At 42.6% G+C, this 23,620-nt stretch overlaps 3 protein-coding genes and 1 long non-coding RNA gene across 11 annotated transcripts; 2 read left to right on the top strand and 2 right to left on the bottom strand.

The window, feature by feature from the left end:
- Positions 1-4,033: 4,033 nt before the first annotated feature.
- Positions 4,034-6,216, bottom strand: c7h15orf40 (chromosome 7 C15orf40 homolog). 3 transcript variants are annotated; one of them, XR_011243555.1, is made up of 5 exons: positions 5,932-6,216; positions 5,177-5,300; positions 4,956-5,083; positions 4,315-4,454; positions 4,034-4,203 (listed from the first exon to the last, which is right to left on the bottom strand). XR_011243555.1 is itself a non-coding variant. In XM_069529144.1 (5 exons), the coding sequence occupies exons 1-4, from the start codon at positions 6,214-6,216 to the stop codon at positions 4,365-4,367; spliced, it is 627 nt and encodes a 208-aa protein (XP_069385245.1). In that variant the 3' UTR covers positions 4,034-4,203; positions 4,348-4,364. The 3 variants fall into 3 exon arrangements, 1 of the variants encoding a protein (XP_069385245.1); XR_011243554.1 differs by having other exon boundaries at positions 4,311-4,454; XM_069529144.1 differs by having other exon boundaries at positions 4,348-4,454.
- A 231-nt stretch (positions 6,217-6,447) lies between these two features.
- Positions 6,448-10,047, top strand: LOC109647400 (glutaminase liver isoform, mitochondrial-like). Of its 3 annotated transcripts, XR_011243557.1 has the most exons (6): positions 6,448-7,034; positions 7,510-7,585; positions 7,991-8,068; positions 8,159-8,220; positions 8,382-8,522; positions 9,148-10,047. XR_011243557.1 is itself a non-coding variant. In XM_069529145.1 (5 exons), exons 3-5 carry the CDS (start codon positions 8,171-8,173, stop codon positions 9,224-9,226), a joined length of 270 nt encoding a protein of 89 aa, XP_069385246.1. In that variant the 5' UTR covers positions 6,448-7,585; positions 7,991-8,068; positions 8,159-8,170; the 3' UTR covers positions 9,227-10,047. The 3 variants fall into 3 exon arrangements, 1 of the variants encoding a protein (XP_069385246.1); XR_011243556.1 differs by having other exon boundaries at positions 6,448-7,585; positions 8,617-10,047; XM_069529145.1 differs by having other exon boundaries at positions 6,448-7,585.
- Positions 8,845-15,314, bottom strand: LOC138410916 (uncharacterized). Its single transcript, XR_011243558.1, has 2 exons — positions 12,775-15,314; positions 8,845-9,190 (listed from the first exon to the last, which is right to left on the bottom strand). It is a non-coding gene; the product is annotated as an uncharacterized lncRNA (long non-coding RNA).
- LOC109647011 (proline-rich protein 5-like) lies at positions 10,540-21,218 on the top strand. 4 transcript variants are annotated; one of them, XM_069529141.1, is made up of 9 exons: positions 10,540-10,826; positions 15,966-16,099; positions 17,582-17,662; positions 18,188-18,236; positions 18,346-18,403; positions 18,912-19,003; positions 19,146-19,283; positions 19,508-19,625; positions 20,671-21,218. In XM_069529141.1, exons 2-9 carry the CDS (start codon positions 15,978-15,980, stop codon positions 21,033-21,035), a joined length of 1,023 nt encoding a protein of 340 aa, XP_069385242.1. In that variant the 5' UTR covers positions 10,540-10,826; positions 15,966-15,977; the 3' UTR covers positions 21,036-21,218. The 4 variants fall into 4 exon arrangements, with proteins under 4 accessions (XP_069385242.1, XP_069385239.1, XP_069385240.1 ...); XM_069529138.1 differs by having other exon boundaries at positions 10,616-10,868; positions 18,153-18,236; XM_069529139.1 differs by having other exon boundaries at positions 10,623-10,868.
- Positions 21,219-23,620: the final 2,402 nt, after the last annotated feature.

Here is a 23,620-nt window from a genome sequence, read left to right on the forward strand (position 1 = left end):
CCCCCTGCCGACGTCACGAATACGACACGAGCTAAATCTAAATTCAATTTTACCATTTTTTTGTATGGAAATAATCTTAATATATATTTATATATTTATATATATATATAAATATATTTATATATATATATATTTATATATATATATATATATATATAAATATATATATATATATATATTTATATATATATATATATATATATATATTACAAATATTCAAGATTATATTGAAACCAACAGTTCAACAATGAGCAGAGAGAAAAACTCAGTGTGTGTGTGTGGGGGGGGCTTTAACATGGAGAGAGAGAGAGAGAGAGAGAGACTTTAACATGGAGAGAGAGAGAGAGAGAGAGACTTTAACATGGAGAGAGAGAGAGAGGGAGACTTTAACATGGAGAGAGAGAGAGAGAGAGAGAGACTTTAACATGGAGAGAGAGAGAGAGAGAGAGACTTTAACATGGAGAGAGAGAGAGAGGGAGACTTTAACATGGAGAGAGAGAGAGAGAGAGAGAGACTTTAACATGGAGAGAGAGAGAGAGAGAGAGAGAGACTTTAACATGGAGAGAGAGAGAGAGGGAGACTTTAACATGGAGAGAGAGAGAGAGAGAGAGAGACTTTAACATGGAGAGAGAGAGAGAGAGAGAGAGACTTTAACATGGAGAGAGAGAGAGAGAGAGAGACTTTAACATGGAGAGAGAGAGAGAGAGAGAGAGACTTTAACATGGAGAGAGAGAGAGAGAGAGAGAGACTTTAACATGGAGAGAGAGAGAGAGGGAGACTTTAACATGGAGAGAGAGAGAGAGAGAGAGACTTTAACATGGAGAGAGAGAGAGAGAGAGAGAGAGAGAGACTTTAACATGGAGAGAGAGAGAGAGAGACTTTAACATGGAGAGAGAGAGAGAGAGAGAGAGACTTTAACATGGAGAGAGAGAGAGAGAGAGAGAGACTTTGAACCAGTTTTTATTCACACAGATCAGAAATCTTCAGCCTCAGACATCAAAGTGATGTGGATGAAAGACAACGATGATAAAAGACAATTGAAACATATTTGAGTTATTTGACAACAGAAGTTGAATTAACTTTGAAGATCAAATAAAAAAATTAAACTTTTTTAACGTGCAGTATTACCCCCCCCCCCCCCCCCCCCCAGCTTCAGTACTGGTGCATCCTTTAGCTTTTATAACTTCTAACAAACGTTTTCTCGAAGAGACGAAGTTTCTCGATGGAATCGTTGTCCGTTCCTCACGTGCAGAAACCTCCAGCTCCCTGATGTTCGATGGTGTCCGTGCTGCAGCTGGGTTAGGGTCTTTAAAACCCACCAAAGATTTTCAATCAGATTTAAATCTGGTGACTGAGACGTTCCAGGATCTTTTTCTCAACCAAGCTTCGGTTGACTTGGAGGTGTGCTTGGGATCATTGTCTTGCTGGAAAGTCCAATGATCACCAAGGTTTCGTTTGTGAACCAGAGGCATCACGTTCTCTTTAAAATGTCCGGGTGTTTCTGGAATCCATGATGCCAGGGACACGAACAAGATTGCCACTTCCTGCCGCAGAAAACCTGCCCCACATCATCAATGACCCGCCTCCATGCTCGACCGTGGGGATGGTATTCTTCTGGTCATAGGCCAGACATGCCGCTTGTCCATGTGTCCAAACAGTTCCTGTTTGGTTTCATCAGTCCATAGAACTGTCTCTCAAAACGCTGTAGTCTCATCCACTGTCCTCCTGGCTCATTGTAGTCGACTTCTGATGTTCCTTGTGGTCAAGAGTGGAGTGTGTCTTGGAGTCCGGCCACAAAGTCCTTGTTTATTCGGTGCAGGTCTTAAAGTTGCCACTGAAGCACTTGTACCGGCCTTCATCACGTCTTCCTGTCTTCCTGTCTTCCTGTCACACGGGGGTCAGCTGTTCTCAGCTGTTCTGACTCAGTTCATGAAATCTTCCCAATGGTGTCTCTTGGAATATTTCAATTTTTGGAAGGCCCTTCAGGTGAGATGAAGTAACACCTATACAATATAAATAATATATATATATATACAGTATATATACAGAGTCATGTTTTCTCAGCTCCTGAGCTTCGTCCTCTTTTCTTCAGCTGCTCACTGATCGTTATTCTTTGTGATTCTTTTAAACTTTGTGATGAGCCCAAATTTTTATTTACGTCCACAAACTGAGCGGATTTTGGTCGTAAACATTGGAGTGAAATCCTGCAGCTGTCAGCGCAGCATTAGAGTGAGAGCGTGGGGCAAACTCAGCATTAAAGCTGCGTCAGCTCCCGGGGGCCAGCTCGACTATAAATAAAGCTGCAGACTGAAGTAAGAGGTTTAAATCCCGTCTCCACGATTTGATCTGTGATTGTCTCTGGATGGAATCAGTCCCATAAAAACATCCTGAAACATCCTCGAAACAAAAGCTGCTGGTTCTGAGAGGATCTGCATCTTTTCATCCTCTCTTCTTCTTCCTGTCGTGTGGGAGTTTGATCCTCTGGCTCCGGGCCTTTCTTCATCCAACTCTTCTTCTTCTGTCAGCTTCATGTCAAACATCACTGTGATAAACAATCAACGGAACAAGCAGCTGCGTCACGTCCAACTTCTTAACTGACACTTTGATAATGAGATGTTCTCCACATGAAGCCACTTCTCAGGCAGTGGTGCTGTATTTATAGAGTATTTATAATTATACTGCATTTTGTTTGTGTAGCACTTTTAACGATACTCAAACACGTCTACTGGGATTTTTTTAGTTTGGTCCATGTCCCATCTGCTAACATGGAAGAGGCGGGGTTTATGACCTGTTGATTTTTTATAACAACATCTTAGGAATAATTGAGTTTAGATAATATATCAGTCTGGCTCTGTAGTAAAAGTACCTGAACATTGATTTACTTAATTAGAGATACTAGAAAATGTACTTAGTCACATCCCACAGAGCGTCTTTCAGAAAAGCTTCAGTTCCCTCACTGTTCCCTGAAGCTGCCTCCATCGACTCTGTGTCCCTGAGGGAACGTCTCATCACTGTTTTATTCTAGAGGCTGGAACCTGCAGGAAAAGTAAACTGTATACAAACTGTCCGCTGAGACGTTTCCCAGCATGCAGCAGAAGAGGATTTAAGTTTAGGAGGGAGGACGTGCCTCCAGCCGGCAGAAGCTTAGCTCTGGGTCTCAAACATCCGTCAGCCTGACAGGAGCCTGAGCTGCAGACGTAAAGCTGCTGATCCAGGATCAGCAGAGGAGACGCAGCAGGAATCAACTCCATGAATCTTATATAATGTTGTCAGTAAAAATAAACTCCAGTGTGTTTGCAGAATCAGCTCAGGGCGCTGTGACGTCATCTGTCCAAGGTTTGATGCTGCAGCTCATCACAGCTGCACTCGTTCACGCTCACCTGCTGTTTTTCATCCCTTCTTCTCCAGAGTGTAGACGCTGACATGAGACGCTGACCTGTGGCCCTGGTCCAACACTTGATTCCATGAACTCAGATTCTGATTCAACATCTGTCCTGGTGTTCACTTCCTTCCTCAGGGAATTTAAGGTTCAGTCTTATTTGACTGATTCAAACCATCAGAGCTGAAGTTCGACTCGAGGTAACGATGGTTTCATGTGGTCGACTCTCTGAGCGCCGCTCACACTCTGGTTTATGGTTTTTTAACAGATGATTACTATCGTGTTTGAGAAATGATTAGTAGTAGTGTAAGTATTTGTACTGGCATATTTAAACTGGACCTTAGTATTTGTACTACATTATTTGTACTAGTTGTATTACACTTTAGTAAAGTGTAATTAGCATCTGGAGTTTGTCCATTTATTTTGTCTCACAGGGACAAACGTGTGCATGTTGGTGACATGATGAACTGTTGTGTTGTGGTTTCATGTTACAGGTGAACTCAACATACATGTTTCCATTAGTGCCTTCAGATCTCACAGGAACGAGGCGCCACCTACTGGTACAGCCGTGTTTACACAGCAGGTGTGAATAAGATGCAGGAGAAGGAATATTTCACGTTTTATCAAAGAATCTGCTCACTCTTCCTCAACAGCTGATTTAATCACGTGACACTTTAATGATTCACTTCAGACGTTCACACACATCACATCCAGTCGTCATGGCGACAGACGTCCTTTTCGTCCCAGCAACACCGTCTGCACCGGTCTGTTTCCATGGTGATGCTCAGAGTCCTCAAGTGTCCCACTGGTCCAGCTGTGAAACCCTGTGAGGACAAAGTACAGTAGCTTCAGTGAGTCATTACAGAATGTGTTGAGCTGAGACTGGAGCGTCCCCGTGTCCCGCAGGACCAACAGGACTTCATGGACATACACACTCGTCCTTCTTATTACAGGTCGTGTGCGTGCACCTCCTCTGAGCCTCCCCTCAGCCTGTGGCCTCTCTGAGTCTCCTCAACACCTCCTCCACACTGAGGGACGAGTCCACTCTGACCAGCTTGTCCCTGGACCTGCAGCCCTGAAGGACACAGGAGGAGCAGACAGAAGTACAGCATCATCTTTATTACTCCGTCCACAGGAGCGTCTTGACTCAGTATCAGTTTGAATCCCACGCTAACACACCTGACGACACTAATTCACCACATCAGGATAAATTCAGTTTTATTACCTCGCACCAGAAATACAACGACTGTATTCAGTTGTTGGTAAAGTGACATTGTTCTCTTTGTTTTCTAAATCTTCCCTCCGCCTCAGGAAGTGATGTAACACTTGTTATTAACTGTTCAGCTTCTGACAGACGGAGTCTCCACGGAACAGACACGTCTTTGTGATGTTGATTTTCTAATATGTTCTGTTATCGACATAAAGATAATAACATGTTACTGCTTCCTCGCAGGAAGCTCAGCGGTGAAGAGGAGGAGAGTTGGCAGAAGAAAGTGGAAGATGATTGATGAAGAGGTGAAGAACAAACAGGAGGCGACAGAAAGTGAACGGAGACTGAAGAAGAAGTTTCAGGGACCTTGTCGAGAGAGATGTGACTTTTCTTCAGGCCCAGAACTTGAGCCAGGAAGTGAATAAGCTCAGTGTTGGCTTCTCCGTCAGTCGGGGGTGCAGCGATGGAAACTCCCACCGCCTCTGCGGAGACGTCTGCAGGAGCAGCGGAGAGGAAACACTTTGACTGGCAGAGTTTTCATCGTGTAATAAAATGAGTTGCTCCAGGTGTGACGCGTCATCTCGTACCTGTGATGGCGCTGTGTTTGGAGCCGGGCTTGGCGCGCACCGTGATGGTCAGTGCACCACGTCGGTCTCGAACCACCGGACCAGAGGCCTCAGGCTCGGCTGCTGCTGGTCCGGGCTGCTGAGCCTTCACCACATGAAACCACAGAGTCATCATCATCACCCTGATCCACTAATGACAGCTTCCTGCCACACACACACACAGACACACACACACACACACACACACACAGACACACACACACACACACAGACACACACACACACACACACACACACACACACACACACACACACAGACAGACACACACACACACACAGACACACACACACACACACAGACACTCACACAGACACTCACACAGACACACACAGACACACACAGACACTCACACACACACACACACACAGACACACACAGACACACACACACAGACACACACACACACAGACACTCACACACACACACACACACACACACAGACACTCACTCACACACACACACAGACACACACACAGACACACACAGACAGACACACACACACACACAGACACTCACACAGACACAGACACACACACACACACACACAGACACTCACACACACACACACACACACAGACACACAGACACTCACACACACACACACACACACACACACACACACACACTCTCTCTCTAACTGATGGTGACAGATGATGTGTTGATCATGTGAGTGAACTCTGGTGAACAACAGAAGAAGAAACTCTTCATAACTCACTGGTTTCTGTTTCTGGGGCATTTGTGTGTTTGACGACAAACGTCTTGTCCCGGCGGTGACACCGGGCCGAGGTGGCGGGCTGGAGCCCCGGGAGAGGACGGTGGAGCCCGGGGAGAGGACGGTGGAGCCCGGGGAGAGGACGCTGGAGCCCCGGGAGAGGACGCTGGAGCCCGGGGAGAGGACGCTGGAGCCCCGGGAGAGGACGGTGAACGGACCGCTGAGCTCCGGTAACCGGTTGAACGTAGATTCTTTGAAGAACCGAGTGACATGTGACCGGTAAAACATCTGCAGCTGTTAGCTCGTTAGCTAACATACAGAAGCTAACAGTGTAAACACAGGCACTTCCGCTTTTCAAGGTAAACACTTCCGGTCATAGTTTTTCAATGTAAAACGTTTCAGTAGTGTCTCCTGTACTAACTCACAGTAATATTTAAAACACTGAGTACTACTGAAGTAAACTTAAGAATTTAATTTAATAAAACACAACAAAATAAAGTTGTTGCTTTCACTATAACTAGGAAACATTATCTTTCAGACACGATGACTCACTCACATTTCATCTGTAGCTCAGATCCACAAATCACACATTTTCTCATACGGCTTAAATAAAAAGACAAAATAAAAGTAATGAGTTAAATAACTGAACAATAAACACTGAGCCACAGAGTTCATCCTCACCTGGCTCTGTGACGCCCCCTACAGCCGAAACAAAGACATGACAGTCTGACTTTAAAGTGATATTTAAAATCCGATCCAGATTGAGCACATTTAATCTACTTGTGGTTTCAGAAGCTGTTGGTGGAGGTTTGAAATCTACTGAAAGAAAAGAAAAGAAAAAGAAAAGAGAAACACAGAAAATGAATCTTGTAAAAGTTAGAAGTTAGAAAAACGATCCATCGAAAAAGAGAAATCTATTCGACTCGTGATTCTCTCCTCCGTGTTGATGTCCGGTCGAAGTCATTATAATCTATAATAATTTCTCATTTCACTGTTTTACTTCAAACTTTAAAGTAGATCCGGTCGTCCTGGTGTCCGATGTGTCCTCTCACAAAGCGTCTCCTGTTTGTCTCCAGTGTTGAAGGTCGACATTAACGCTGCTGCAGGTACAACTCGTCCTTTAGCTCGTCCCAACAGAGCGGGAGCTTTTCAACCAGCTCCGCTGAGTCCTGCAGGAAGCAGCTGTTTTACTTAAAGATTCAAATACTAATGATTGAATCACATCGTCATTACATCGTGTATACATAATATATATATATATATATATATATGAATGTTTTTTTGACAAAGTCATGTTTTTTCAATTTATTTTTTAAACTGTAGAAATTTAATCCAGAACTAATTCTTCTTTTTGTTTGAATTTGAATCTGAATCATAAATCTGTGTTTATGAAATATTCATCGTTGTCTCTTCGTCTCTTGATCAATAACTGAAAATAATGTCTTTATTGATTCACAAGGAAAAAGTGATCTTTGGTCGATATTTAATAATAAGAATATTAGAACCTTCCAACGGTGTCAGTCTTTATTTTGCAGATAGCGCCCCCTGGTGGTCATAGTGTTATGGTCCTGTGTGTTGCAGACGCCCTCGGCTCCCTGCTTGTTGTGGTCCCTGGACTTTTAGGCCTGAGTTGGAGGAGGACCGTCCATTCTGCCAGGTAATACCTCCGTCCAACACCAGGAGGCAGGGTCACTTCCTTCAGTTTCATCAGGTTTTCAACAATTTATTGATTCATTTGAATAAAACACTTTAAAATACTCTCAGATAACCAGTGACTCAGATATAAATCACTTTTTATTCTGTTTCCAGACTAAAACACAACATTTGTTATGTGTGAGTGTGAAATGAAGATAAGGGAAGTTTAACGTGTGTCTCATCTTCATCACATAATTCTGTGTCTCTCATATTTGGAACACTTGATGTTTAGTCCAGTGAAGTTCACTGAGTGCGATATTCTCCAGCTGCGTCTGGATGAAGACGAAGTTTTGTGTTTGTGTCTCATTGTGTTGTGGAATTTTCTTTGTGATCTGTTTCAACTGTAAATGAACTTTTGTTTCTGCAGGAGCTGATCTGTGATCTGTCTTTCAGCTGCACAGTTTTGACTCCGTTCAGGCAGGTTCTGACCTGCAGACAGTGGAAGGTCTGAGGTTCTGTCTGCGTCTTCACTCTGATCCCAGAGCAGCTGATCGCTGATCATTTAAAGGCCTCCTCTCCTCTGTCATCTCCACAGGGACACCAGATCATGAACGTCCTGCTGGCAGCTTTTAAAGGAGACGTCCAGTCTCTGAGGAGGTGACAGCACAAGACGACAGGACAGGATTAGAAGAGACAATATATATATATATATATATATATATATATTATCAACAGTTTTAATTGTATGTTCTGAATGTTCGTGGACCACATGTAGATTTCCGAGCTTTTAAATTCTCTTCGTCTGTGGTGGTTTGTAGGTACTTCCTGTCTGGCGTGGATGTTAACGCCGTTGACTACGATGAACGCTCAGCTCTGCATGTGGCGGCCACCGAAGGTCACACAGAGGTCATCCGCTTCCTGCTGAAGAACACTGGAGCAAACCCCGCCCTCAAGGACAGGTGAGGCCACACCCATACCAACACCGTCAAATCAAATCTCAAAGTTCATAAAGTCTCAGATTCACAAATCACATCTGATCTGAACCTGAACTAGAGAGAAGAGAAACGAACAAACCATCTTGACAGGATGAAAACAGAAACATCAGAGAGTGAGGACAGGACGGGTCGGGACGGGACGGGACGGGACGGGACGGGACGGGACGGGACGGGACGGGACGGACAAAAGTGTAACATCAATAAACTAATATTGATAATGAGAAAAGACAGGGTCCAATAAAAGTGTAGACGTGAATCAATGTTTACAGTTTTTATACAAAAGAAAATGTGAGTCTGGATTAAAAAAAGAAGATTTGTGTCCGAGATGTTTGTGTTCGTATAAACAGAGAAGGTCAGAACCAGGGGCGGAGCCAGGAGGCGATCATCTGATTGGCCCCTGAAGTCCCCTGTCCTGTCCTTTGTCATTTATTAATAATGAACAATAAGATCAATAAAATATATATAGTTCTATTTTGAAAAACACAATGAACTTTAACAAAGACCAATTTTCAGAATATATTCAATGAAGCTTCCGTCTCATCTGATTGGAGGAGATGTGGAGTCTGATGTAGTTGTGTCTGTCCACCAGGTGGGGGCGCTCTCCTCTGCACGAGGACTCAGCTGTGGAGCTGCTGCAGAGAAACACGGGACTGATCAATAATCGATAGATCATCAAATAACCGATCAACAAATCAAATCAAATCCTGAAGAACACGAATCTAAAGAAGTGACTCTGAACTGTTTCCTGTTCGTGTTCAGAGAAACGACGTTCACATTCAGCCTGCGGCTGATTCATGTTCATAACATATCATAACATATCATCATATTCATATCATATCATATCATCATGTTCATAACATATCATCATATTCATAACATATCATATCATATCATCATATTCATAACATATCATATCATATCATCATGTTCATATCATAACATCATATCATATCATATCATAACATATCATTATGTTCATATCATATCATATCATATTCATATCATATCATATCATATCATCATGTTCATATCATAACATCATATTCATAACATATCATATCATATCATCATATTCATAACATATCATATCATATCATCATGTTCATATCATAACATCATATCATATCATATCATAACATATCATCATGTTCATATCATATTCATGTTCATATCATATATCATATGAGTATAAAACGTCTCAAACACATGAAACATTTTCAGCTTCCACATCATAAATATTCATGACATCACTCTTCTCAACCAACCAGCGTCTGAGAATCACAATCTGTGTCCAGCTCTGCAAGCCAGAGGTTCCTGAATCTCCTTCACAATAAAATAATGTTGAGTAAAACCCTGGTTTCATTAACAACAGGAAATGTCTGACTTCAGACTCGTGATGAGTAAAACAGAGGAAATGTTTTTATTGTATAAATGAATAACTGATTATTTAGTCATTAAATAAAATCCTTGTGAGTTCAGGACCTAATAAAAAATCAATTAACTGATAATGAATTGAATATATGAATATATATACATATATATTATACATGTATTATATTATTTATTATCTGTTTTTCTAAATATATTCTTAAAATCTAAATCTTCTTTATTATTAATATATAGCTATACATTTATTTACTTCCTCATCATTTGCTTATTTATTTATTCACTTGTTTCTTCATTTGTACATTTATGTATTTGTACATTTATGTTTGACTGTTATTTTAACATTAATTTATTCTTTCTACATTATTTGTTCTAAATCGGTTAATTTAAGTGTATCTGCAGCTTTTAATTATTTATTTCATCAAGCCATTTTACATCTATATAAGTTATATATGTGTGTGTGTCCATGTGTTGATAAGGTAGGTGGCTCCTCATATGGAACATTTATAACATTTATCGTTGAATTCCAATTTTTTAGGTTTGCTTTTACTTTGAAGGATTGTCCCGGAAGTATCGGTGTTACCTCGTGCAGCTTTTCAGCGGCAGATAAAGAGCGAAGCGGCGATGAGTTCAGAGGAAGTGAGAAAAGTCTGAGATCAGAGTTTCTGCTGCTCAGAACCTGAAGAGAGGGTTCACTGAGCAGAGGAGAACCTGGACCTGTGAGGAGGAGGAGGAGGAGGAGGTGGAAGAGGAGGAGGAAGAGGACGAAGAAGAAGAGGAGGAGGAAGAGGAAGAAGAAGTAGAAGAAGAAGAAGAGGAGGAGGAAGAAGAAGAAGAAGAAGAAGAGGAGGAGGAAGATCTCTGTTTATCCTGATCTCTCAGGTGAGTTCACGGACCGAGGCCACGAGGTCAAGATGCGTTCAGGTACCAAACAAACAAACAAACAAACACACACACACACACACACACACACAACTTCTCACAAGTGGCTTGTATTCATATAGATTTATTCTATCAGTCTACAGTGTTTATATATATTATATATTCAGTCTACAGTGTTTATATATATTATATATTCAGTCTACAGTATTTATATATATTATATATTCAGTCTACAGTATTTATATATATTATATATTCAGTCTACAGTATTTATGTATATTATATATTCAGTCTACAGTATTTATATATAGTATATATTTATATATATTATATATTCAGTCTACAGTATTTCTATATATTATATATTCAGTCTACAGTATTTATATATAGTATATATTTATATATATTATATATTCAGTCTACAGAGTTTATATATATTATATATTCAGTCTACATTCAGTCTGTATTAAGTCAGATCTGAAGTTGAAGTGAATTTACACATGAAGTGATATAAATACTTCATTCCTGCGTCTGGGAGCTCGTCCTCTAAACGTCATTCAGACTTTTTTCACGATTTGAAACATTCTAACTTCGTGTCGTCATCTTTAGATTCGGTTGAACTGCTCGTTCACTTTCTTGCCGAGTCGTCGTAGATGTGAACGTTGAGATGTTACGTGCCGGCGTTTCTACAAAATAATAATACTGGCGGCGCCCCCCAGTGGTGTGGACACGTCTCTGTAGTTGATGGAGTTGGACTGATGTTCTCCACTTTAACATGAGTCCCACTGGATTTCTGGAATATTGATAAAATCTTTGTATTTTCTAAACGTCAGTGAAGTGACTGATCTCAGATTAGAAACACAAAGTGCAGCAGCTCCGTCTGTAATTGCATTAGTTTCTGTGAGTACTTCCTCATGACGGAGCTCCTGTTCCAGGATTATCCCACATGCTAACACACACACAACAAACACACACACACACACACACACGAACACACACACACAGACTCAAACACAAGGATCACAGTCTCCAGTTCCTCCTCGTGTTGCCACATATTCTAAATTGTGCTGATGAATAAGTTCAGTGTGAAGTTGAGTTTGTTTCTGTCTCAGCTGGAGAAACACTTTCCTCTGGTGATTGACTGCAGCTGACGTTCACGCTGCTTTTGTGTCGTTTGGGTTTGATGCCGGTGCCGAATGAATTCTTGTGAAAAGCTCCAGTCGCAGCTTCTCTCTGATCCTTTAAACTCCTTCAGCTTCATGTGACACGTGTTCAGGATTATTATTGTTATTGTTATTATTATTATTGTTATTATTATTATTATTATTATTGTTATTATCATCATTATCATTAATATTATTATTGTTATTATTATTATTATTATTATTATTATTATTATCATTAGTATTATTATTGTTATTATTATTATTATTATTGTTATTATTATTGTTATTATCATCATTATCATTAATATTATTATTGTTATTATTATTATTATTATTATTATTATTATTATCATTAGTATTATTATTGTTATTATTATTATTATTATTATTATTATCATTAGTATTATTATTGTTATTATTGTTATTATTATTATTATTATCATTATTATTATTATTATTATTATTATAATTATCATTAGTATTATTATTGTCATTCTTATTATTCTTTTTATTGTTATTAGTATTATCATTATTATTATTATAATGTTTATTATTATAATTAAACATTATAGATGAGACTTAGTGTCAGTCGTCCTCCAGCCGTTGGACGTATTCTTCATGACTCTACATCCACGAATGTGGAGGCTAGATAAACGCTGTAAGCTAGCAGGCCTGAGCGGACGATCATCACACGCAGCTTCTGAGGATCCACTTTTATCTCTGAAGATCAATAATGAACAAATAAGGTTTTTAAATCCTCGACCCGAGAAAACGTGACCGACCTGCTGTGATTGGTTGGTTTGTGGAACACGTGTTGGTTTCATGTGAAGTCGTGGTCGCAGGCGGATGTTTTGATGTTTGGCTGGAGGACGATGTGAAGGCGGCTGAGGTGATGTCGGCTGTTGACCTTTTTGTGATGACTGCTGTTGGTGTGTACCAGAGGCGTCGCCATGGTGACGGCTGCACGCACGGCGACGCCTAAACGCCCACCTCTGGTAAGACGGCAGATCAAAGGATTGAAGCAACAAATGGTGTGTGTGTGTGTGTGTGTGTGTGTGTGTGTGTGTGTGTGTGGTGCACACATGGTCTCATTCCCACACACAACCTGTGGTCCCTGGCATGGACTGGACACACACACAGTTCCCCACACACACACACACAGTTCCCCACACACACACACACACACACACACACACACACACACACACACACACACAGACACACAGTAACGTTTCCCGTGACGAGCTGTTGAGCTGTGAAATGCAGCCAGAGATCAGGAACCATCTTTTTCCAGTTACTGATTAAAGCTTTTCTAATTCCGGCTGCAGACGCAGAGTTTGTCGTCGTCTCCTCGTGTGTTTGTCCAGAATCAGACAAACAAACAAAAGAATGTTTGTGTTGAATCTCGGCACGAGATTGGCTGTGATCAGAGGAGACGACACGGCGAGGGCAGTGAAATCCCATCAGCCACCTGGGCCGGCCGGGTCAGTGACTGTATATAAAGACGTATGAGCTTTTAAACTTAAACAACAAAAAACCTCAAATGTCTTTTTAGAGAAACATGAAAAACAGTGAAAATGTTCCACTCTGGTCGTAAACGTGTCCTCAGCCGAGCTCTGCTCTCTCGGAGCAGGTGTCGCCCCCCTCTGTTCAGCAGCTGGAACAATGTTTCTGTGAAACTCTCGAGGCTTTGATCCAAGAATCTGTGGCCGATTCTTAAAGCGACGATGTCGACTGGATAAAGTGACGGAGATTAAACCTCTGAGCTTCTCCACCGGTCGTTGTTTCCTCAGCAGGAAGTCACCAGACTGAACCCAACGTTTAAAACTTTAGCTACAGTCCGTTAAGAAAAACAACAACTTGTGTTCCTGAATATGTGAATGAACAGTATCATCAAGATGTTCTGATTTCTGGAGGCGGGGTTTCTGTGACGGAGAAAGAAAAATCTTCTCACGTGTCGTTTTGACTCGTGTGAGAATCAAGAGTTGAGATGTTCGTCCTCTTCCCGACCGTCATCATCCGCCTGCTACCACAGCTCATCGTGGGTGGACTCAACCAGATCTTCCTCCATGTCACAGGGAAGATGTCGTCCATCTGTCCACTGAGACGTCTCCAGCTCGGGATCTCGACGCTCTCTGACAGCAGCAACTCTCCGGATCCGGCTCAGTTTCCAAAAACCTTCGACAGAAATATTTCTCTCAGGGTTTGATTTTTCAAATCCGGCGAAGCACAAGACTCTGGATCAGCAAGTTCAGATCTTCTTTCCTCTCCAGAGAAACTGTCGGATCGTTAGCGGCTAAACAAGCGTACGCAGGAACTAGCCTTAGAGCTGCGGGGAGGGCGGAGCTTCTCAGACCTGCAGACCAGTCGGGTTGTCCCTCGTTTCCCTCCCTCAGGAAACAGTGGTTATTAGTGTAACCTCCAGAGAGCCCAAACCCACACTGTACTGTGAGTTCAACCCACAATCATGTTGTGTATCATGTTGTGTAGTTGTGTAGTCATGTTGTGTATCATGTTGTGTATCATGTTGTGTAGTCACTGTGTGTATCATGTTGTGTAGTCACTGTGTGTAGACATGTTGTGTATCATGTTGTGTATCATGTTGTGTAGTCACTGTGTGTAGACATGTTGTGTAGTCATGTTGTGTAGACATGTTGTGTAGTCACTGTGTGTAGTCACTGTGTGTAGTCACTGTGTGTAGTCATGTTGTGTATCATGTTGTGTAGTCACTGTGTGTAGACATGTTGTGTATCATGTTGTGTAGTCACTGTGTGTATCATGTTGTGTAGTCACTGTGTGTAGACATGTTGTGTAGTCACTGTGTGTAGTCACTGTGTGTAGACATGTTGTCCACATGTCTGTCCTCCACTGACTCAGCTTGTTTGTTTGTGTGTTGACAACAATACAACAAACATTTGGACGACTCACTGAGCGACTTGCTGAGCGTCACGTGTTAGAAACCTCCTCAACTCATTCCTCTGTTTGCTCCAGAAGGTTTCTGAAAACAAGGACCATGATTTGTGAGCTTCACCAGGTTTGACTGAACCAAGCTGTGAAACTGTGTGACGTTCTGAAACCTTCCCACGCTCAGAAATAAACGTGTGGTCGGCTTTAGAGGAAGAAACACGACAGATGATAAAGTGAGCGACGGCTCAGCGCCTGCTCGTCTCTGTGGTTTCTGGAAAGCGAGACGTAGTGAGACCTCTGTGCTAAAATGAACAGGCTGGTCTCGGGTCAGCGCCGCTGCACAGGAAGTTGCGGTTTGAAGAAAATAATGTGTTTTCTAAACGAATCACACGCTGCTGAGGCTGCAGGCTGTCAACAGGAAGTGAAGCCTGCTGCAGGCACCTGCCTGTTCATCGATCTCTCTCTCGCTCTCGCTCTCTCTCTCGCTTTCGCTCTCTCTCTCTCGCTTTCGCTCTCTCTCTCGATCTCTCTTTCTCGCTCTCTTTCTCGCTCTCTCGTTCTCTCTCTCTCTCTCTCTCTCGCTCTCTCTCTCGCTCTACCCACCATGAGGTCACCTTTGGTTTGTGAGCTGTCGTGTTGAAGCCACTGATATAAATAAAGTTTCTGACTTTGTGAACACACACCAGCTGTGGGGGGAGCCTGACTGAAAGCTCGAGGACACACCCACCCACACTCATTGGACGGTACCAGCTGTCAGTCACATTGCGGTGTGATCATCCGGTGCTTGCTGGTTTGATCATAATTGATAAATGATCATCAGTTGTGTCGAAGACTTGAAACTAGAGACTGAGACAAAAACTCCTGAGGACAAAGTTTACTGACGTTAGAAAGTGAGAAGAGACGTTTTCTATCCAAACTACCAGAAGAGACGCCCCCTGCTGGTCACGTCACAGAAGACAGGTTCCAGGTTCTTTCTCATGGGCTTCACTTAAATCTGTTTTCTGATCTGAGCAGCTGAACTTCTTCATCTGTTAACGTCCAGTTGCTGTGTTTCCTCTGTTTGCAGCCGACAAAGTGCATGATGGGATCTTTCCGGCGTCCCAGGCCTCGGTTCATGAGTTCTCCAGTGCTGTCGGACCTCGCCCGTTTCCACGCCAGCTCATCTGCTCTACAGATCTCCAACACCAGTGTGTGGAACAGGTCAGTAGATCAACAACTGACACACAAGTCAAAACTGTAAAGACCATCACTGACTGTATATAAAGACACTGACTGTATATAAAGACGATCACTGACTGTATATAAAGATGATCACTGACTGTATATAAAGAAGATCACTGACTGTATATAAAGATATAAATGTATTTGATGGTAAATCAAAAACAAATTCTTAAATTAATCTTCAGTTCATCATTTTCTGAGTCCATAATCCTTCAAACACAAAATACAGATATTATCGTGTGTGTGTGTGTGTGTGTGTGTGTGTGTGTGTGTGTGTGTGTGTGTGTGTGTGTGTGTGTGTGTGTGTGTGTGGTCCAAACACTGAATTAGAGAAGAACATTTCTTGCTTGTGTTCTTCAGACCTCAGATCAACAGGTTGAAGGTCGGTTCTCATTGGAGGGTTTAGTTTGTGTTGTCGATGTGTTTGTGTGTTTGTCAGTGTAACACAATGTTCAGACGCTGGAAGCTGAACTTCTCTGACGTGTATGAATCAGCTGCACGGCCCACTGTGACGAGTGGCGTCTGACGAGGACCAGGATCTGTTGTTGAAGCGAAAGATTTCAGATTTAAACCCGAGCGTAAAAGGGTGGGGGAGGGGGGGGTTAGTCACAGTCAAGGTGACTGATGGGAAACTCTCCTGTGCAGCGCTGCCCAGTGAAATGTCAGAGCTCTGCAGATACTGAAGCAACACGTTTCCCTGTAAACTGTTCAGTTTAATCTGAAACACGTGAAACAAGTTTTTTACTCGCTGGGAAATTGTTCTCGCGTCAGCGTGTCGAGACGTTGGCGACGGGAAGTTTGAGGGTGGACGTTACAACGTTTCCTCCTGATTGTAGATCCAGAATATTCAGACTGGAACGAGCTGTAAAAACAAAATCACTGTTTCAAACTCTACTTTGAGTTGTAACGAGTCGCCGCCATGTTGTTATCGTCTCCACCAACCAGGTCGATGTCGGGACACTGTGACCACCCAGATCTAATCAGGTCATCTGTGAGTCCAAGTTCCTTCAGGGCGTTCTTTAGATTTAATGTTTAAAAGAATGTGACAGATCCGGAAACATAACAATACCTCCAGCCACTAGGTGTCACCAGCCCCGTCCTCACTGGCCGATGTTCGGACGCCGGCTCATCCTGCTGCAGGTCCGTTTCTACGAGGCTCTTTGATGCGTGTCCCCGCTCTCTCTCTGTCGAGTTGTATAAAGTGACCTTGGATCACGTGAGCTCTGAGTCTCGTCTGTTTCCTGTCGACTGCCGCAGCGAGCAGGATGTTTGGAGGGAAACGGCAGCCGGGTCACTTCCTGTCGACCACATGCGAGGCCCGTGGCACTCTGACCCAACACAGTGATTCATCACATGTTGTTCACTCGCATGTTTGTAACCGTGTCACGGACACGGGAACCTGAAGAGTCAATCCACCCACGACCTCTGACCTCACCTGTGTTTATTCTGTGTGTCCCTCAGCGTCCAATCAGCTGTCATCAAGGTGTTCCAGGGCGGAGCTCTGCAGACGAACGAGCTGTACACGCTGAACGAGAGCATCAGGTGACACGAGCATTTCCTTTTTGTGTCTTGAACGCAGAACAAACTGTTGATTATTTAAAAATCATCATAAAGTGACGTCTCCAGATGTTCAGATCAGAAACAGCTGGAGAATCATCTAATTAACAATATAAAGAATATTTAAACATTTTCTTAATGTATATAAAGTATTATAAACTGCTTCAGAACATGAATACTCTCTCTCTATATATATATGTGTATATTATAAACTGCTTCAGAACATTAACGTTCATGATACAGAAGGTTTTCTGTCTTTATAAATAAAGTTATTAACTTTTGGTTCCAGGTTCAGTTTGAACCATAAACATTTGACCTGTTGAGTTCATTTCATGGTTAAAACCCACGAAGAGAGAGAGAGAGAGAGAGAGAGAGAGAGAGAGAGAGAGAGATGCTCCGTGTGCTGAGGGCTCACGTGTTTTCAGCTGTTAGTGTGACGAGGATGAAAACTGAGTCTGAACCTGGTGTGTCGTAGTGTGGGCGTGGCCTGAGCTGCTGTGTGTCTTACAGGTGGCTCCTGAAAACAGAGATGGGCTCCTTCATCACCGAATACTTCCAGGTACTTTCAACTTTCCTGTTGTTCAGAGTCGACACAAATCCAGAGAGTGAGATGAAGCAGACTGTGAAGATGTTTATCAGGTGTGTGTGTGTGTGTGTGTGTGTGTCAGAACCAGCTGCTGACCCGAGGTCTGTCTGACGTCCTGGATCAGATCCTCCTCCACTCTGGTGAGTCTGGACCTGAGCTCTCAGCTGTGATTGACTGTTGTTATTCTGGTTACAAACATTCTTGTGAACACGATTTCTCAATTTCTTCATATTTGGTACAAATGTTCAATTAGACCCAAACATTAATTGATGTGATTTCAGAGGTCAAAGGTCACAGTGACACCATGTGAGTCTGGAAAACAAAATGGATGTCGACCAAAACTGCTCTGCTTGATGAAGACGTACAAACACGGGACGTTTATTCTCGTGATTGACTCATGTGACGATCGTGTTCTCGATGAATCAACAGTTTTTATTTAAAGCATCGATAATGTTCAGTCTCATAAGAGCCGCTGCTGCATTAATCACTGCACACATTACCCATGATCCTTTGTGCCATTGTTACTATTTAAGCATCAGTGACGTTGAGTCCGAGCAGCAGAGCAACACCTTACGTTCATGAACTCGTTTCCTCGTCACTGCGTCAGACTTGTTTCTGTGTCGTGTGTGTGTCGTGTGTGTGTCACAGGTGACGAACGTCTCGTCGCTCTGGGAAACATGTGGGACAGATTCTTCACAGAGACGCTCCCCACCCTGCAGGCCATCTTCTACCCGGTCCAGGTGAAACACGGAAACACGCCACCGCACATGTTCTTTATATGTTCTGTAACTTTCATTACATCCTGTGTGTGTGTGTGTGTGTGTGTGTGTGTGTGTGTGTGTGTGTGTGTGTGTGTGTGTGTGTGTGTGTGTGTGTGTGTAGGGTCAGGAGCTGACTGTCAGGCAGATGGTTCTTCTGGCCTTCAGAGACCTGGTGCTGTTGAAGCTCCACCTGGAGGAAACTCTGGGAACTGCTGCCTCTGTCCCCCCACCTGTGACTCAGATGCTGCTGGTGCTGCAGGTGAGCACACACACACACACACACACACACACACACACACACACACACACACACACACACACACACACACACACACACTTTGCTTGGCCTGACATGATCCGTTGGAGACTGATCACAGTCTAAATAAAGATGGACTGTGGAACATCCTCCACAGCTTCAAGTTGTTATTAGACACATGTGAACACGAGGAATCAAACATGTGACGTCATCTAACCGTCTCTCAGGGAATCCATGAGTCTGGTACTCCCAGTCTGGAGTATTACCAGCTGGAGCATCTGGTGGAGGTCGTTGTGTGTCCGTATGTCAGCAATGTGCTGCACAACACCAACCATCTGCTGTTAGGTGAGTACTACTACTACTACTACTATTACTACTACTACTACTACTACTACTTGTGATACTACAGGTCCTGTCAAATCTTGTGCCACCTCCTCACGACTAAGTTCTACTATAGAAACTTCCTTTGGAAGTCCCATCTGCTAACATAGAGGAGGGGTTTACTGCAGCTAGCCACCAGGGGGCGATTGAGATGGAACTAAAGGGTTCACAGTTGAAACGAAGTGAACTCGTCTGATTGGACACATTTATCTGACAGCGTCTCAGTCTACGTTTAAATGTTACTGACAAGCAGCAGAGAAACATTTAATACTTTGAAACTTCGAATAATATTTGATATTATATATGACGTTAGATATTCATGAAACAATAAATGTTCTATTTACTTTAGAGACGTTTTGACGTTGAAACACTGAAGTGTGAGTAAAGAAAACCTCTCGGAGCTGCAGCGGCTTTAAACTCTGATGTGAGTAGAATCTGATCGCTGCTGAGACTCTAACTCTCTTTTATTATAACAACATACGAGCATGTATGAACTCACACATGTCGAGGACACGCAACACACAACTCCTGAGACGAAGCAGCAGGGACACACACACACTCACATATTTAAATTACAATTCCATTTCAATGAGAGGGTCAGAAGGAGTCAAAGGTTAAAGTGCTGACATGAAATATAATTTGATTGATTGAGGGGTTGGTTAGTTTTACCCTCAAACTTAAATATCGACTCAGGGTCCGGAAAGTGAAGCTAATGAAAACCTGTCTTCTTTGTAATGACCAGCAGGGGGCGACTCCACTGGCAGTATCTGTAGAAGTCTATAGAAACTGTCTCTACTTCTCACGTTGTCCTCAGGAGTCAATGTCTCCCTCGGTAGTTTCCAGTCAGTTTAGTACGTGATCATGTCAGCGTGTTATCGGATCTCTATATAATCTGTTTGATCGTTATCAGGTGTGAAAGTTTGTTTGTGCCTGATCGAATGTTTGATCTTTCAGTCGGTGGTTGATGCTGTTTCCTCTGCTCGCTCACTTCCTGTCTCTCCTCATCCAGAGTCACGTCATCTGCGGTCGTCTGGGTCGTTGCTAGGTGACCAGCCAGAGATCACCATCACTCAGCATCACAGCTCCTCCGACTCGTCGTCTCTGGCCCCTCTGGTGGAGCAGGAGGGCGAGGCCTACCTGGAGAAGGTCGGAGGCTTGCGGCGCCACACGGTGGCCAACGCACACTCAGACGTGCGGCTGCTGTCGGCCTCAGGCAGGATACACGCCGGAACAAAGAGGAACAACGGAGTGGGAGGTGGGGCCGGTGGTGTGAGGTTCTTGGTGGGGGACGAGCCGATGAGTCCCAGGCCCTTCTCCAGCCCACAAGACATGGAGTCTCCGAGGGGCGGAGTTATGTGCCTTCCTGATAGCTAACGGACCAATCGCAGTCAGACATTATATGATCGTAAAGACAAAGGATTGGGAAGAAACCGTGGAACAGGAAACGGGAAGGAGGAACTTGTGTCACTCCTCGTCACTTGGTTCGGTGGAACTGATCCAGGATCAGACTCTCGACCTGTTTTACAAACCTCTGAATAATAAAGATCATGAATGAAACTGTCTGATTGAAGAGGATCATTGAACTAGATGAAGTTCCGTTGTCGCTCACTTCTGTTTCCTTCTCTGTCGCTCTGCCTCGATCACCATTCACAGTCTGTGGTAGAAGCGTGAGCGGCTCTTTATCGCTGGAGCGGCTTCAGTCTAAATCTTTTACAGGAAGTTTAATCTGGATTTATTTATTTAAAACTATTAACAGCCATGAGCTAAATGCAGAAACTCTGATGGATTCAATTTAAGAGCCTGAGTAATTACGGAAATGTTTTTTTTTTGTTACGTTCAGAAAAGTTCCACATTCGTTGACTCAGATGTTCACGTTTGTAAATTGAAATATGGCCTGATGGGGGCGCCACAGGAAAAGATTAGGCTGTCTTATATTCAGGTGTATTGTGTCTCTGAACGTTTAAATGTGAAACTAAATCGCTAAGTGACTCTGGATTAAACAGACTGACCTCTGACCAGTGGTGGTTGGTCAATAGAGGGCGCTAGGGTGCCGCCCTCCCTTGTGGAAAGTGTTTTATTTAGTTATTTATTTTTTATAAAAAGAATCTAACATTAACTCTGAGAAATGATTGAAGTATCTGTGTTTAAATTTCATAATAACGTGTTCATAGAAATAAATACGTTGAGTAGAAATGTGTGGGAAACGAGTGTTCGGGGACACGGTCAGTTCAGGAGCTGGAACCGTCACCCAAAGAGCAGAGACGAGGAGCCAATAAGAGGCTGTCGCTGGGTAAGATACGTGTACGGCAAAGTGAGTTTCACCAAATAACACCGTCAAAAATAATGATTCTGATCGCGCCCCACGCTCGGTCCCTCAGTGTCGTGGTGGAGGACGTCAGACGGTCCTAGCGTCAGTGATCCACAGGAAACAGCATCGCAGCCTCCAGATTCAGGACGATCTCTTCTCCGACCTGATGATTTTAAAATCAACCAACAAGAGAAAAGGTCAAACGTTCACCCGAGGAGCTTCCTGTCAGCGGTGCAGCAGGAAGGCGTGGCTAGCAGGAAGTCTTGAGTATGAGTCATAATCCAGCAGTAGATGGCCCCTCCTCTTTTGTGTTCATAGTGTTTGTGAGTTGCACTGTGTGTTTCAGGACGAGGAGGAAACACTAGTGACCAGACTCAGTCTAATGAAGCTCTACGACTCTCTGAGCACAAGGGCCACAACCATTCATTTAAAATAACACTCATTAATATTTACATTTTCTGTCACTGGGCTGATTATTCTTACTTTAGTTTATATTATTTACATTTGTCTAAGTTGGTGTGTGCAGTTTACTGTGACCTTTCTGTTTCTGTCAGAATGTTCATTGTTGTTTATTGATTAAATAATCTCAGAGAACTGGTTTCCTGCAGCGTGAGTTCAGTCGTAGAGGTGACTGAACACGGAGAACACGGAGAACACGGAGAACATGGAGAACATGGAGAACACTGAGAACATGGAGAACACGGAGAACAGCCCCAGGTCACAGTTCAGATCTAATCCCTCCGCCTCGAGCTCCGAGGTAATCAGATTACATCTGTGGATCAGATCAGCTCACCTGGAATCTGAGCAGCGTTCAGACACAAAGCAGCTGCTCTGCTGCCCCCTGGTGGTGTTTCTCAACTCTGACGTAAAAAAAACCTGATAAATTAAAAAAAAACAGTTTCTCTCTTACATTGATATTATTATGATAATTATTATATTTATACTAATAATTGAAATATTCTGACCCAAGTTTCTATTTGAAAGTTGCATCAGCTGCTCGTTGTCTTATTTCTAATAAAAACGACTTTGTGTTTTGTAGAACAAAGTTTCTCAGGCGACTCGTCTCGTGCTCAGGAATCTGTCCCTTTACTTCCTGTTTGACAGAACGAGGATGTTCTGTTTCCTGTGCTGCTCAGTCACCTCTGCTCTCTGGGGACATTTAAACTGTGTCAGCGCCACCTGCTGTTCGCTGCGTGAGTCACGTTTAAAAGGTTTTTACGTGACGTTTTTTAAAAGTTTAAAACTACAGATGTTATTCAGTCACTTATCAAGGTGAGTGTCACAATAATTTAATTTATAATTTACTTAGGAGAAAATACAATCTTTGTTTTTCATCACTGTCATAATAGTAATATATCACATAACATAATACATGAACATTAAATGTGTATGAATCTGTACTTAATTTATACCTTTATTTTATATATATAAACCCGTATATAAGCTGTAATTAAACCTGTATATAAGCTGTATTTCCACCTGTATAAAAACTGTATTTAAACGACGTATAAACCTGTATTTAAACGTGTATATAAGCTGTATTTAAATGACATATGAACCTTTATATAAGCTATTTTTAAACCTTTATATAAGATGTATTTAAACCTGTATACAAGCTGCATTTAAACCTGTATATAAACTGTATTTAAAC

The sequence above is a fragment of the Paralichthys olivaceus genome, chromosome 7 (assembly GCF_024713975.1).
Source record: "Paralichthys olivaceus isolate ysfri-2021 chromosome 7, ASM2471397v2, whole genome shotgun sequence".
Taxonomy (NCBI): Eukaryota; Metazoa; Chordata; class Actinopteri; order Pleuronectiformes; family Paralichthyidae; genus Paralichthys; species Paralichthys olivaceus.